At 31.5% G+C, this 13,620-nt stretch overlaps 2 protein-coding genes across 2 annotated transcripts in view; one reads left to right on the top strand and one right to left on the bottom strand.

The window, feature by feature from the left end:
• The window catches only part of stg1 (stargazin-like protein), a 338,187-nt gene that overhangs the window by 218,216 nt on the left and 106,351 nt on the right, over positions 1-13,620 (bottom strand). The gene's annotated exons all lie outside the window — the stretch shown is intronic.
• The window catches only part of LOC141450184 (uncharacterized), a 59,117-nt gene that overhangs the window by 43,520 nt on the left and 1,977 nt on the right, over positions 1-13,620 (top strand). Inside the window, exon 2 of the mRNA XM_074120338.1 lies at positions 13,442-13,584. Within this exon, the coding sequence (XP_073976439.1) occupies positions 13,442-13,584 (143 nt within the window). The remainder of the gene's footprint in view (positions 1-13,441; positions 13,585-13,620) is intronic.

Genomic DNA, 13,620 nt, shown 5'->3' with positions numbered 1-13,620 from the left:
AGCTGCACCAATCTTGAATTTTTAGGAAGCCGCATAAAATTTTTAAAATCAGTACAGTACCAGTATGCTTCTCAACTTGAAACGAACATTTTCTATTCAGATATATAGTTATTTATTTTTTAAATCAATTCCTAGATTGGCTAGTATAACTTCCTGAAAATGAGCAATGATCGCTTATCAAGCATCATTCCAACAGACTCAAATCATTATAATTGGTTTCCCATTAAATCTTTCACTCTATTAATAGGGATGACATTTCAAGGAATACCTAAATCTATGAAAAAATCTACTTACGAGATGAAGTGACATCTTCTCTTGGAAATATATTAATAATTCAGGATATAGATCCAGTTAAAAATTCCTCTCTGTGGTAGTTTGGAATCTCGTCTCTTAGTTTGGCTGAATAGTAAAAATTCATTTTTAAAAGATTCATTTTATCATCTTTACTTTTATTGTCAAAGGTTTGCCCGACTGTGCACTTGGTTGTTATCAGATCATTAATCTGATTTTAACTAAAATAGAGAACAAAGAGTTATGGAGAAATTATTTAAAGATGACGCATTAGAAAATAATTATTGAAATCTACCTTTATCCCACAAATTACTTGTATACCGAATGCTGGTAATAAAAATTCATTTGTAAATTTAATTGGATTAACCTGCTTCTAGACTTGAAACTGAAATTATTCAGATAATTTATTTATTATCTATTCCTAGATTGCCTTATATATAAATATAATTGTATAATTAATATATTGGTATATAAGGTATTTAACCAGCAACAAATTTATTTTCAGAGAACAGCTTCAGACAATCTATTGGTCCAATATGTTAAATTGCAAAAACAGGCACTAAGCTGCTTGCAGTTGCAGCTTCATTTATGTCTCACTTCTTGCATTTCTTTCCCATTGTGCCTATAATTTGTACTATAATAAACTAAAATCCAGAACTTCAACTATTTTAAGACATTATTTTTTCTAATTCTTTGTTCCTAAGTTCAGTTACTGGAATTACTTTTAATATTTACATTATGTACATGATATGTACAGGAATATTACTTGCAAAAGCAAATATTTTGTGGAAACCTTAGTGTGATATAAATTATTATTTACTTCATCCACTAAGTTCTCCAAGTACAGGAACTGACTTCCTCGGCTAGTTCGAAACTGATTGTAAAGATAAATTGTACTCAGGGTTACTACTAAGAAATTTGAAGAGTCTTTAATTTGCACAATTTACGATATTTAGTATAAATTTAAAAAGTCAATTTTAAAATAGTTCTGCAGAATCAATTATCAGAACTGCAAAGGAGAAAAGAATTGTAAAACAAATATTTTCAGCTCATCACATAAGGCTAGGAAGATATTTGATTTTATAGCCTAAGAATTTAAAATTTACACAACAGCATTTTTAGGTGCAAATCATTTGACTAATGGTAACATTAAAATGGAGTTAATAATTTATTAGATATTTGGAAAATTGATTGATTAAGTCTAAAAACATTTCTGCTTAAATATAAGCTTCAATGGAACCAATTTTTTATTTTCATCTTTATGTATTTTTCTCTTTTATATTAATTAAGAATAAAAATGAGCTCAAAGTATTTGCATTATTTTTATTTATCGTACATTAAAAATGTTCAATGTGATTTTATTTTTGTGCGATCCGAATTAATATTGAAAAATATTCTCTCTTGAAGTGTCACAATTTCAGTAAATATTAATTTTCACAATAAATATTTCGGTTTTGAAACTATTTTCAAATTTGGCAACATAAATAAAAGAAAAAATCAGTTAATATTATCCATAAATCTATAAATTTTTAAAGAAACTTCAAAAGATTTCCAACGTCAAAATAATGAAAAATATAATTTTAATTTAAAAGTTTTCTATTCAAACTGCCCAACGGAGAAATGGCGATTACATTTCCTTCCTCCTCTAGGACCCTCTGCAAGACAAAAAAAAAAAAAAAAAAAAAAACTAACAAACAAACCGTTGTGTGAAACTATAGAAAATAATTCAAAAAAAAGCGTTAGTTAAAAGTTCACAAAATCTATTCTACCTTTACCCTATCGCTTTTCACATTGTCTTCCCTCAACATCTCAAGCAACATCCTCTAAAACTGAAACGAAGGAATGCCGCTAGTCTTAAGCTTAACAAAATTTCTGCTAATGAATTCAAGCACCACAAGAATCTTGTCCATCCGAGTTCTTAGCAGAAGATCTAATGAACTCCTGATTGTAGTTGTGAATTTCTTGCGTCAAAAAATAATAACAATATAAATAGAAGAATGGGTTGTTAGCTAATTGATACCTCCATGGGATGGTTTGCCGGAGATACTAGTTTCAAATGCAATCGTGCTACGCTTAGAAATTCTCTTCTTAGCTACCTCTTCAGCTCATTGAACGATGACGAATATAGTGGTTTCTTGTGGGAAAACATTGCCTTGAAGCCGACGATACCGACTCCCACGCTAATTCTTAGTCAGAGGTGGCGAACTCTCTACGGGATACCCAGCCACACGAAATTAATTTTTGGGCTAGACGGCTACAACTTTAACTCAATAGACACAGGCTTACTATTGTAGGTAGTTAGCTGATGATGAATGCAATTATTTGAGTTTAACTTGTCAATTCCATACACTCAAGCTCTTACACTCAAGTTCTGCTGTTTACAAACGTCAAAGTGCTGTACGCAATATGTAACAATAGATTCACATGGGAATCTCAAGAAATCCAACAGTTTCACTGATTTACAAGGGAAATTATTCCATTTACATAATCAAATAATCATGAAATTATTGCGAAAAACAGACAGAGAAAATCTCAGCATTTAAGAAACAATTCAACAAAATTAAAAACTAGAAATCATATGAAACATTCGACTTCTGCAGTTATCTCTAGTTGCATGTACAGTTTTTCTTTATTGGGTCAGATTGGTGCTTAAACATTTATCGGCAATCTTAAACTTAAAGCACTCTCTCTGATTCCTCGCAACACCCTGAATCTTTTTCCATTAAAAAAAGAGGTTATCAAATCTGTGGTATAAGCTTCTATAAAATAACGCTTCTTATTCTGCTGATTATCTCTAAAAAGGCAAATAGATGATTTTGGCGTTCCTAGAAGTTTAAAATAATTATAAACTTCTGCGGGGAGCTTTTGTTTATACTTCCCGGGGAACAATTATAAATTTTTGTCAGAAAACGTTTCAAATATATGTCTATAATAGAGGGGCTCATTGAAAAAGTCATTCTATAAATCCATGCTTCTCGTTACTGAAGTTGTACCATGAAAGAGTTAGTGGAACCTAAGTACAACTAAAGTTTGTATTCACACTTACACATTAATAATAGGATCAAATCATTTAAAGCAGATATATAAACGACATTTAAAGCATAAAAGTACAAAATGCAAATAGGAACCTTTTTTCTAGTAGTAGACCAGAAAGTAAATTTTGGAAAACAGGGATACTAACTTCAAAACAAGAAGAGAAAATCGATCTTACGAAGAAAAAGTTAACAATCGCCAACTACATATTTCAAATAATTAGGAGACTAATAGCTGTTCGATCTGAGAAAGTTGGCAAAGTAATGAACGACTTTGTACTAAAATTCCATTCTTTAGAACTGGAAGATTAAACCAGAGAATACAGAACATCTACTATGTTCAATCTTCGAACCTGAAAAAGTGAAAAGTTTTCGGCTGGGTGCAGAAATGGCGTTGGTATCAAAGAAAACTTGTGTTTACATACACACTGCTATAATGTTGTAGGTCGTAGGTAAGGTGTAGTTCTATTTGAACAGTCGCATAGTTTTCTTTATTCGTCTTATTAAAGTAAAATTTTGTGTATTTCGTTGAAGTATATAAACTGAAATATGATGCCAACGTAAAATTTGTTTTAGGACGGTTTATCCTCTTCGAAATTGCATCCAATGCTGGTGAAAGTCTGCTAATAAGTGGTCTACTTTTGCCCTTAAAATAATTACTGCATGTTTAAAGTATTTTAGGTAGGCTAGAGGTGAGTGATTCCAGGTAGTCTCTTAATACAGTGGAAGAACTGTGTCATTCGTTGAGGGCACATTAAATACGTTAAGGTAGGTAAACCATAACAACTTCAAGCAAGGAATTTTATATCCTCTATAAAAATAGTATATATTAAAGAAGAGATACACCATCATACTAACTAGACATGGAGGCATTATATTCCGCTATATTGGTCTGCAAAGAAAAAGGGTACGGTACATAGCTGTTTGCCGTCAAGAGCCTCAATAAACCAATTTATAAAAATCTGTCGTGAACGCTGATCGAATTTCTCCACAAATTAACTTAAAGGCGATGGGTCATAAAAAAAAATGAGGATGGTTCTTTCGAAGGTAAAACCAACGGTTACAGGGAAAGACCATGCCCACTTCATGCTTAAACCATTTTGATTCTGCAGAAATCAAAACTCATTTTTGTTGAAAAGTATAACAAATAAAACACAAAAGTAATTCTGGAGGTTTCTAATGTATTAAGCTTAAATAAAATCGATGCACCAGTTTTAGAGAAAACTTCATCCCCCATAAAATTAACGTCTAAAATAAAATCGAAGTAGAAATACATTTAACCGAATTTCCTTAACTTGGGATTTCAGCTATGTTTTTGATGTGTTTTGACGTTAAGTAGATAGATGGCAGGTTAGAAATTGATCTGAAAGAGTACTTCAGAAGTAAATCTTCAGAAAAATTAACTTGAGAAAAAGAAAAATAGTCGCATTTGAGTAAGAAGATAAAATTAAATATGAGTAGGGAGTAGGCCATGCCCTAAACATATATTTTGTTCTTTTGTTTCGGGAAATATGTATTTTTAAGGAAACCATAATTTCGAAAATTTGACAGAATAGCAATAATTGGACATTAAAAAAGTAAAAATTAAACTTATTGCTAATTTGATAAAGGAAATTTAGAAGAAAGTATAAACTCAAATGTTAATTTGGTTAAAAGCTTTCTGAAAATTTTAACGAAATCTGGGTAAAAAAAGTCAATATTTATCTGTTAACTGTTAGTAATGTTAATCAACTAACTGCAGTTGTTACCCTAAAGTAAACTAAAGGAAAATTAATTTTTACTGGGCATAAAAAAAATAATAATAGTAAAAGTAAACAGAATTAAGAGTAGATTATAATCAGATTATTAACACAAATAACTCTCCAAAAAATGTAAATATTGTCTTCTTCTTCTTTAAGTTATTAATTACCTCAATCCCAGCTGTGGGAATAGTCTTCATATTAACTTAATTGGCGTGATCAAGACGCACCTTGAGGACGTAGAAGACGGTTATGCCCACTCACAGTAAACAAGGCCACGAATAAAGCCGGATGGTATTTTAAGCGGTGTTTGCGATTTAATCTAGTATCGAGTACATTATGTGGGCTGCTTCTAAGTAACAAAAAAAAAAAACAAACGTTCGCAGAAAATAGAAGGGCCCTAAACTCCTGGCAATCTAGATGCTCATTAAAACTTTTACCAGAAGTTGGAATTCCTCTTAAGTAACTTGCGTACGAATGAAGCCGGATGGAAGGTCACCGGCTTTCCTCATTAAATTTATTAAAATTCAACTGCCATAAAAAAGAAAAGTAATTCTAAAATTATTTATTATTCAATTTTAATTATAAAAGTATCTTACAAGATTTCGGATTGTTAATAATACCTAAACTCGAACACTTTTGGAATGATACTTAGGTAGCCAGACGGAATTCGGAACGCATTTAATCCGATTTTACAGGTCTTAGCTATATGTTTGACTGATAATTCGTTTTGGATGTTTATTCTTGTTATTCATACCATTGCTCTGTCGTGTATACTTACTCATGTGCGTACAATCGAATGGTCGTAACATTCTACCTAACGCACCACATAATCTCCTTCAGATAAATCTAATGCAGAACGTGATAAACTCCGAGTCAAATTGGTCTAAACATTTTTTTTTTTTTTTTTTTTAAAAAAAAAAACGTTAACTCACACAATCTGATAGACTCTCTTTTCTGATCTTCGTTAAAGAAGTGATAAATGCATACATAGTTTCTACAGGAACTGTTTTTCTTGATAAAAAAAAACCATCATTACAAGAACATTATTAATCTTGTTCTTTAAAACCTTGAAGATTATTCCTCGAAATAAGATCTTCTCTGGATCTAGCCGAATAATTATGAATGAAAGTGATAAGGCGATTAACTATTATATTTGTAATTATTTCAGTGGAGCTTTACAAAACATTATTTTACCATTATTATTTTTAAAAAACGCGAATCGGGCACAAACAAAAAAAAAAGGAGATTATTTTGGATAAATGAAAAGAGTATTCTATTATTTTGATCCCACTGGCAGCCAAGAGATTTTGGCCTAAGTAATTATTGGGTTTAAGTTAAGGTCCACCTCCAAACATCTGTTGCATTCATGATTCTGCAGCTCATAACTTGCATCAGGTTACTTAAATTACTCTATGTTAGGTGGCTCACAATGAAATACGTCGGTACGTTGTTGTCCAAATTGTGTTTACAAACTTTATCAAAGAATTCTTAATAACAAATTTTGTTTTATTAGGTGTTTTATATGAAAATTATAACAGGCAAAGTGTTTCAATAGCCCATTTAAGACTAAATTTATATTTCTATAAATGAAAACTATTTAAATTAAAATTAAATTGCCACGAGTTAGTTGGGTTAAAATTGTCCCAAGTGGGGTATTAAAAACTTCATTCTTTGATTTATAAACTGTGAAAAACCGGAATCCTTAAGAAATATCTTAAAGCAATTGGAGAAATTACTAAGTACTTGGAGAAAGAAAAACTTCAAAAATATTGGTTCAATTAATAACTCCGATAAATTAACAGATATTGTACGTAGTTAAAAGGTAACTAACCATCTTCCCATAAATTTTAGCATGGACAGAACTGAAAAGTTAAATTAGCCAAAGTTCTTCCTGTGCTAGGAATCGTAATGAGTGAGATGGGATCCTCAATGCGAGACAATATCGTTGACTTTATCCGTCAAAACACTTAAGTTTATTTTTTGTTTTTTAAATTTCTGGCTGGTCTCACATAATCATCCCTCATAAGAGGTTGATTTTATGAGGATAGTGTAGAAATTTGACTTCCATTTATCTATCTTTCTCAGATGTATGTACTTACTAACTAGCAGACTCTAGCAAACAAGTCTTGCCAGGTAACTAGCTCGAAAAGAATAAAAGAAAGAATTCCGTTCAGTTCAAAATTATTGATTTTATAAGAAATGAAGGAATGTTCATCAAGAATTGGAACCGTACGGTATAAAGCAAAAATAAAAAATTACAAACACAGAAATATATCAAATCTTTCTGGAAGTAAAATTAAATAATACTTGGAATAAATTAATTAAGAGAAAATAAATCCTGCAGCACATAGTGAATATATTTTCTAAAAATCGAGGTAAATTGCAATGAATTGGAAAGTAGAAGGTGTAGGTAATATTTAAAAGTAATTTTTATTATAATTATATTTTATTCTTTGTGGACAGAGTGCGCATCAATTATTAGGTCACCATGGCCAAACCGTTAACAACTACGTGTTGAACACATTTTTTTTTTATTGAATTTTACTAAATTTAAATTCTAAAAATAACGAATTACGAATTACCAAGAATTATGGATGATGATCTCTGGTGCCTTTGACAAATTAATAATGGTAAATAAAATAAAAAAACACTTGCGGATAACTTCCGAAATATATAATTCATGTACAACTGGCGCCAATCTAAAAATATGTTTCAATATTGAAGAACAAAGAAATGCAGGGACTTCTGGAAAGTGCATGTATAGTAAGCCGATAAAACGTCTGTCACTCACACTGATGTATCAAAACTGTGAGAAAAAAAAACGACCAGAAGAAAGTTACAATCTTGACGTTTCACTTATTATTTAATATTATTAATTTAATACTGAAGAATTACAATGGGAGAGAAAATTGTAACAATTGAAGAAGTTTGCCAAGATCATAACAGTAAAAAAAGAAAACTTGTTTTTGTAATGAGTTCATTCTACCAAAAATATTTTATGAGAAAGAAGAGCACTTAACTTCCGCTAAGTGAAGAGTTGAAAAGAGTTAATCGGAGTTAACAGACTTTGTGGAAAACTTGTCTGATCGAATGTTTTCGAAAAATCACTAGATGCTTAAAGAGAGAAACCATTTTATCGAGCTTCAAGAATAGTGATTGTGGTCGTTCTGAATGTGGATATCCAAAAAAGAGAGATCGTCACTTCCTTCAAATGACCGGCTGTGCCTAATGTGCACCTAATTGTGGCACGATTTCATATCAGTCTGGCTCCAGTAGAGCCAAGAGAAATATCATTGAGTCATCCAATGGGATCACATCATCTTTAGTGATGAGAAATAATCTAAGACGGAGATTCCGGTAATTAAGTTCGCTGCTCAAGATGCTAGCTGCATTTTAGCGGGTATAAATAGGATGGAAAGACATAGGCATTTGGTGTAGGTTACCTTTGAACTTTACCAACAGCAGGTTCAATACTCAATAATACCAGATTTTAAGACCAGTTTTAATTCTCATATTGAACTGTCAAGAATGGTTTGCAAGAGGAGTTAAAAATTTTGCATTAGGCGGCTTGTTTTCCCAATTAAAACCCACTTGAATATGGGTATGTATGCTATGAATACATCGGCGTTTAAAAGGAGTTTCCTCCATGCAGCAAACCACTTAGAAGAGCTGCATTGTCACTTTCAGCAAACCTGTAATGAGATGCAACAAGGAGACATCGATCATATCATTCATTCGAAGCACGCCATTGATCGTTTACTACTTAGGCAAATAAACTGAAAGTTTCAATTCTGTAAATCTACTCTTTCAGGGTATTGCATTTTTTTTTTTTTTTTCAATAATCTAGTTTACATTTTGTGCACATGTTACTTACAGGAATGGTAGCAAAGTTAAAACTGATACAAAATATGAAAGCAAAAGAAATTTGGTAATGAATAATGAAAACTTGCTGTGAATCTTAAAGAGAATTGAACCTTTTATCGTGGTCATTGATGAAAGGTTCTAATCACTAATTGATGAAAGCACTTCCTGCACACAATAAATAATGAAGAAAGGAATTAAATGTAATAAATAATACAATTTTTTTTCTTTTTTAAACAAACTAAACCAATCAAACTATAAAAATCGTGATGACAGTTTAGAAAAAAGAAAGCAAGGCAATTGTCTAATTAATTTAAATTTTTAAAGTAGATATGATGATAAAACAGGAATGGGGATATTTATATCTCTAAATGAGAATTAAATTTATAAAGTTAGTAACTGCCGTCGCGTAATGTTTCAAAATATTGAGGTTTGAGTAATTTAAAAACAGGTAAAAGAAAAACAAAATAAAATACATAATTTTACACGTTTGACGAATCAACATTTTTCAAGGTGGCTTCTTACTAGCAGCGAAGAAAGAAAAGGTAAAACTTTTTTCCAATTTGCAGGTTAAAATCACAAATTTTTAAGACTGAAATTTAATATATTAATAAGAAAACTGCATACAGGTTCCAGATAAAATTGTTAAAGAAGGTAGGTGTGTCAACTAAAGACAAATAAGTAGGGGTTGACGAAAGATTTGTTTGTTGGCGGGGCGACAAATTGTCAAGTGGAAAAGGGTGTTCCCCCCTCTATAAGAAAAAAAATTAAGACATACTCGTCCGTGTCTAAGTGATTGATTTTTTGATGTAGCAATATTCTTATATATAGTAAGCGATCAGAATGGACAAAATATCAGTTGAGTGGTCCAGTCCAACCGATCAACAACAGTAGTTGGAAACATGAGAGTAAGTAGTTGAAGTTTTTATTGTAATCTCATTTTTGAATTTGTAAGTCGGATAACATTACCTCCACTTGGCCGTAAATCGTTTAAGGACTGGCAAAATAATGTTGTGTCTACATTTGGCGACCTTATTGTTTAGGTTAAAAAACTTTTTACAAACGTACGTATGTATTCAAAAAATTTCGCCTTAAAGGAGAGGGCTAGCGATAGATGTAATAATGTTCAAATTGACTGTCCCATAAAAACTCGTAGGATGCCCAGTTTCTGGTGAGGCTAATATGTGCTGTTTGGGGTTAGTGTAACAGAAACGTTTTAGCGCACTATTATTATGCATGCTCCCGTATCACCACTCTATGGTTAGCAAAGGTTCCATCAGAAGATAATATAATTGGTATTTAAAAAATCTTTTGTGGCAAAAAAGGGAAATTTTTCATTCGTGTAGACTTATCTTTTTTGAATTGTCTTGAAAATAAGTAAACAATTATTTTCTACAAAATTATCTTAATGAATGTGTGAGTGACCGCCTTTCTTGGGAGCTCAATTTTAAATTTGATACATTGATATGAAGCCACCAATGGACATGAAAACAAAGTAGGAGTGGCTAAAAATCAATAGTAGTTTTCTTAAGTACAGCTTTATTGTTGTAGAATAAAAGCATCTGTAATGTGTCCAATGTATATTTGTGGGAGGGAATTACCTCATACAGCCTGTGGACGCAGTAAACAAGGTAATTAATAGAACTTTGGGCGAGCTTTTTTTTTAACATCTGAGATTATTGTCGTCCAGGACCTTTTTCAGTGCACTGTCAAACACCCATTCTCTCCCATTATCGCACAGTGATCTAGCAAATTTGAAGGCAGACAGTTGGATTGAATGAATGTTTCATATCATATTTTTTATGATTTGCACTTCATTCTAATAACAGTTTAAACGAAATAAGCAATTAACTGTGACTAAGATGCAGGGATGTACAAAAGAATTTTACGGCTCCACCGACTCCACAGTGCTATGGTTTATAGAATGTGCATGAGGGTGTCTGCATATATAAATTATATTTTTTATTATTAATTTTAATATTTGTTTTTATGCATATATATATATAAAAAAAACTTGATTTGGTTTGTGTTATTGTGCGCTCATAGAGCCCAGAAAATTATCATAAAAACAGAAAACATATATAGATTTATCCCGTTATCACATATCTTCCAGTACAGCTGAAGTCAACAAGTAGAAAGTGAGTTTGATAAAAGTAATATAGAAATTTATTAAAAGAATGAGTGTTATTTAATAATAAAAACTTTATGAATCCAACGCGTTCAGTAGGTCCAGGGCCTTTTCAGTGCACAACTAGATTAATAAACCTATTTGGAAAATAAGTCAGATGTTTACACCAAAATGATTAATTTATCACCCTCAGATGATTATTGAAAGTCCCAGATCAGTAAGGGATACAATAAAATCAAAGAAACTATTTTCAAATATATGTTTAATTAAAATTAGGTTTGCTAATCAATGTTTACGTTTTTAAATAATTTTGAACTCAGCAAAGTAACCAATTATGTTTACTGAATTTCAAGACTGGTCATTACGCTTAGTCATACCATTATAATAATATACTGATTGGCAATTGGGCCTTAAGCTCTGCCAAAAGAATAGATTGCTTTCTTTTTAAATATACTATTTTCCTCGAAAAAATTCCTTGAAGTTTTTCACACACATCTACTGACCTCAAGAGATGTTTAGGTGTAGCCCATGTCATTGTTACTTCTAGGTTGTGGGTGGAATGCCGTCAGATGCTAGTCCAATTCCCTCATTAAAGAACTCTTCCATCTTTTTCTCTCTTTTCAATGTTGTTGCTATCAATTGAATAGGTAGAAAGTTAGACAAGTAAATATAAACAATTCGCTTCCAAGTTTCTTAATCCCTAAACACGATTACAGTTCAACCGAAGTTCTCATATTATGAATCGCATTTGTCGGAATATCGTATAGACAGTTGCTGCGTTACTCTCATATCCTTCTCCTCATAAGGAATAAGAGCCTTCGTCATTCGATTATTATTCTGGCTACATACCACAATCCAATACACGTGCAATTTTAGAAGTACTCTCTCCCAAAGAAGCTATCTCTGATTCCTTTTAACTGAATTGTCTATTCTAAGAAAAAGCCGAAGCCTTTTCTTTCTAGTAGGCTATACGTCCAATCGATCAGATGTCGCGGACAGAAGCGGATACTCAGACACATTACATTAAAAAATTTCTCATCAACTATTACGTGAAGTTCAAAGCCAAGACTAGAATACTAGAATCATACCCATTAACAAAATACAAATAACTTTGCGGTACACATGTATAACCGTTTGATGATTTTAGCGCTTTTAATTAATACTTCTAATGCCTTCAAGTTGTTTGACTTACCAATGAAAGCATTACTGCTTTCTGCCACATAACAAAAGAGTAGTTTTTACTGTAGACTTGTTTTTTTCGTGAAAAGAAAAATGTATATATTTTCTTATTGCAACCAAGCCTTTTCTTAAGACCAACCAAAGCTGAAACTTATTCTTAAATGTTAATTACACAATGCAAAATTCTATTAAAAGTACAAAGTAAACTTTAGCGGAGCAGAAACTAATAAGGCACAAAAACGTTTTTAAGAGCGGAAATAGAGGCACATAAATAAAACCATATTATTTTACGCGAAACTAAGCTTAGCAAATCATTTGAGATTGGCTTCAATTTATGGATGAGCTCCGGGCATATAATTTAAAAGGGAATGTCAGTAACCCTAGTGATAGCCTATACTTAACAGTAAACAAAGGGAGAGAGTTGAGAGAGAGAGTTGAGCATAATGTTGAATTTTAGCATCCTGTACTGTAAAATTCTGAATTTTTCTTAAACTTGGAATCTATTAGTTCTAGATATGGTACAAGTGCAATAAATTCTGAAGGGTAAAATCGAACACATCATTGGTTCCACAATGTTGAAAAATGATTTCACCCGTTAATACAAGCTCGTTAACTTTCATACTGATAGTTTTGGGTTCTTGATCCATCTAAAGAAACTGAATTATGAATGTTGAAATAATTGATAAAATCAAATTTGTTATGGAAGTATCAATTTTTAAATATTCATGTTTCTTAAAATCAAAAAGAAAAAATTAATTGTATTTGTACTTGTCATTTAATTAATAAATAACACAGCTAATTCAAATAACAGAGGACATTGAAAATTTAAACATAAATACTTACAAATGTCTGGTCCAACATCTAACACAAGGTTGTGAGAGTTGAAGACATTAAACTTTAAAACATAATGAAACAACATAATGTAATCATTAGATAAATAGAATATAAAATCAGAAGTTTCGAATAAAAGTGAAACTAAAATCTACGACACAATAATTCTACCATCAGTTGAAACTCAGAACTAAGAAGCATTAGAATATTTCGCAATCCTTTTCTGGAACATTGGCGGAAAATTCTGAATTAAAATCTACAACTATGACCGCTAGTTACATAAACAATTATAGCTGACCACAGTCTAGTGTCACAATAAACATTATGAAAGAATATTTTATAATACATATAAATCTGAAAATTTTCTCTGGTTACAGGGCTTAATATTAACACCACTCCTGATAGCTGCACTAGTTGCGCTGCCACCTGCCAGCGCGTCTAAAGCAAAAAATAAATCAACAGATATTGCAGTTACTAAAGGTGACAAAGCATTACCCGATGTCAAAGCAGAAGTAGCCAAGTAAGTATTCCTTTGTGTGCAAACTGCTCAAGTATC

This window comes from Rhodnius prolixus, unplaced genomic scaffold (assembly GCF_049639745.1).
Source record: "Rhodnius prolixus isolate KJV_2025 unplaced genomic scaffold, Rpr scaffold_2, whole genome shotgun sequence".
Taxonomy (NCBI): Eukaryota; Metazoa; Arthropoda; class Insecta; order Hemiptera; family Reduviidae; genus Rhodnius; species Rhodnius prolixus.
This window is presented reverse-complemented; position numbering and strand designations above follow the sequence as displayed.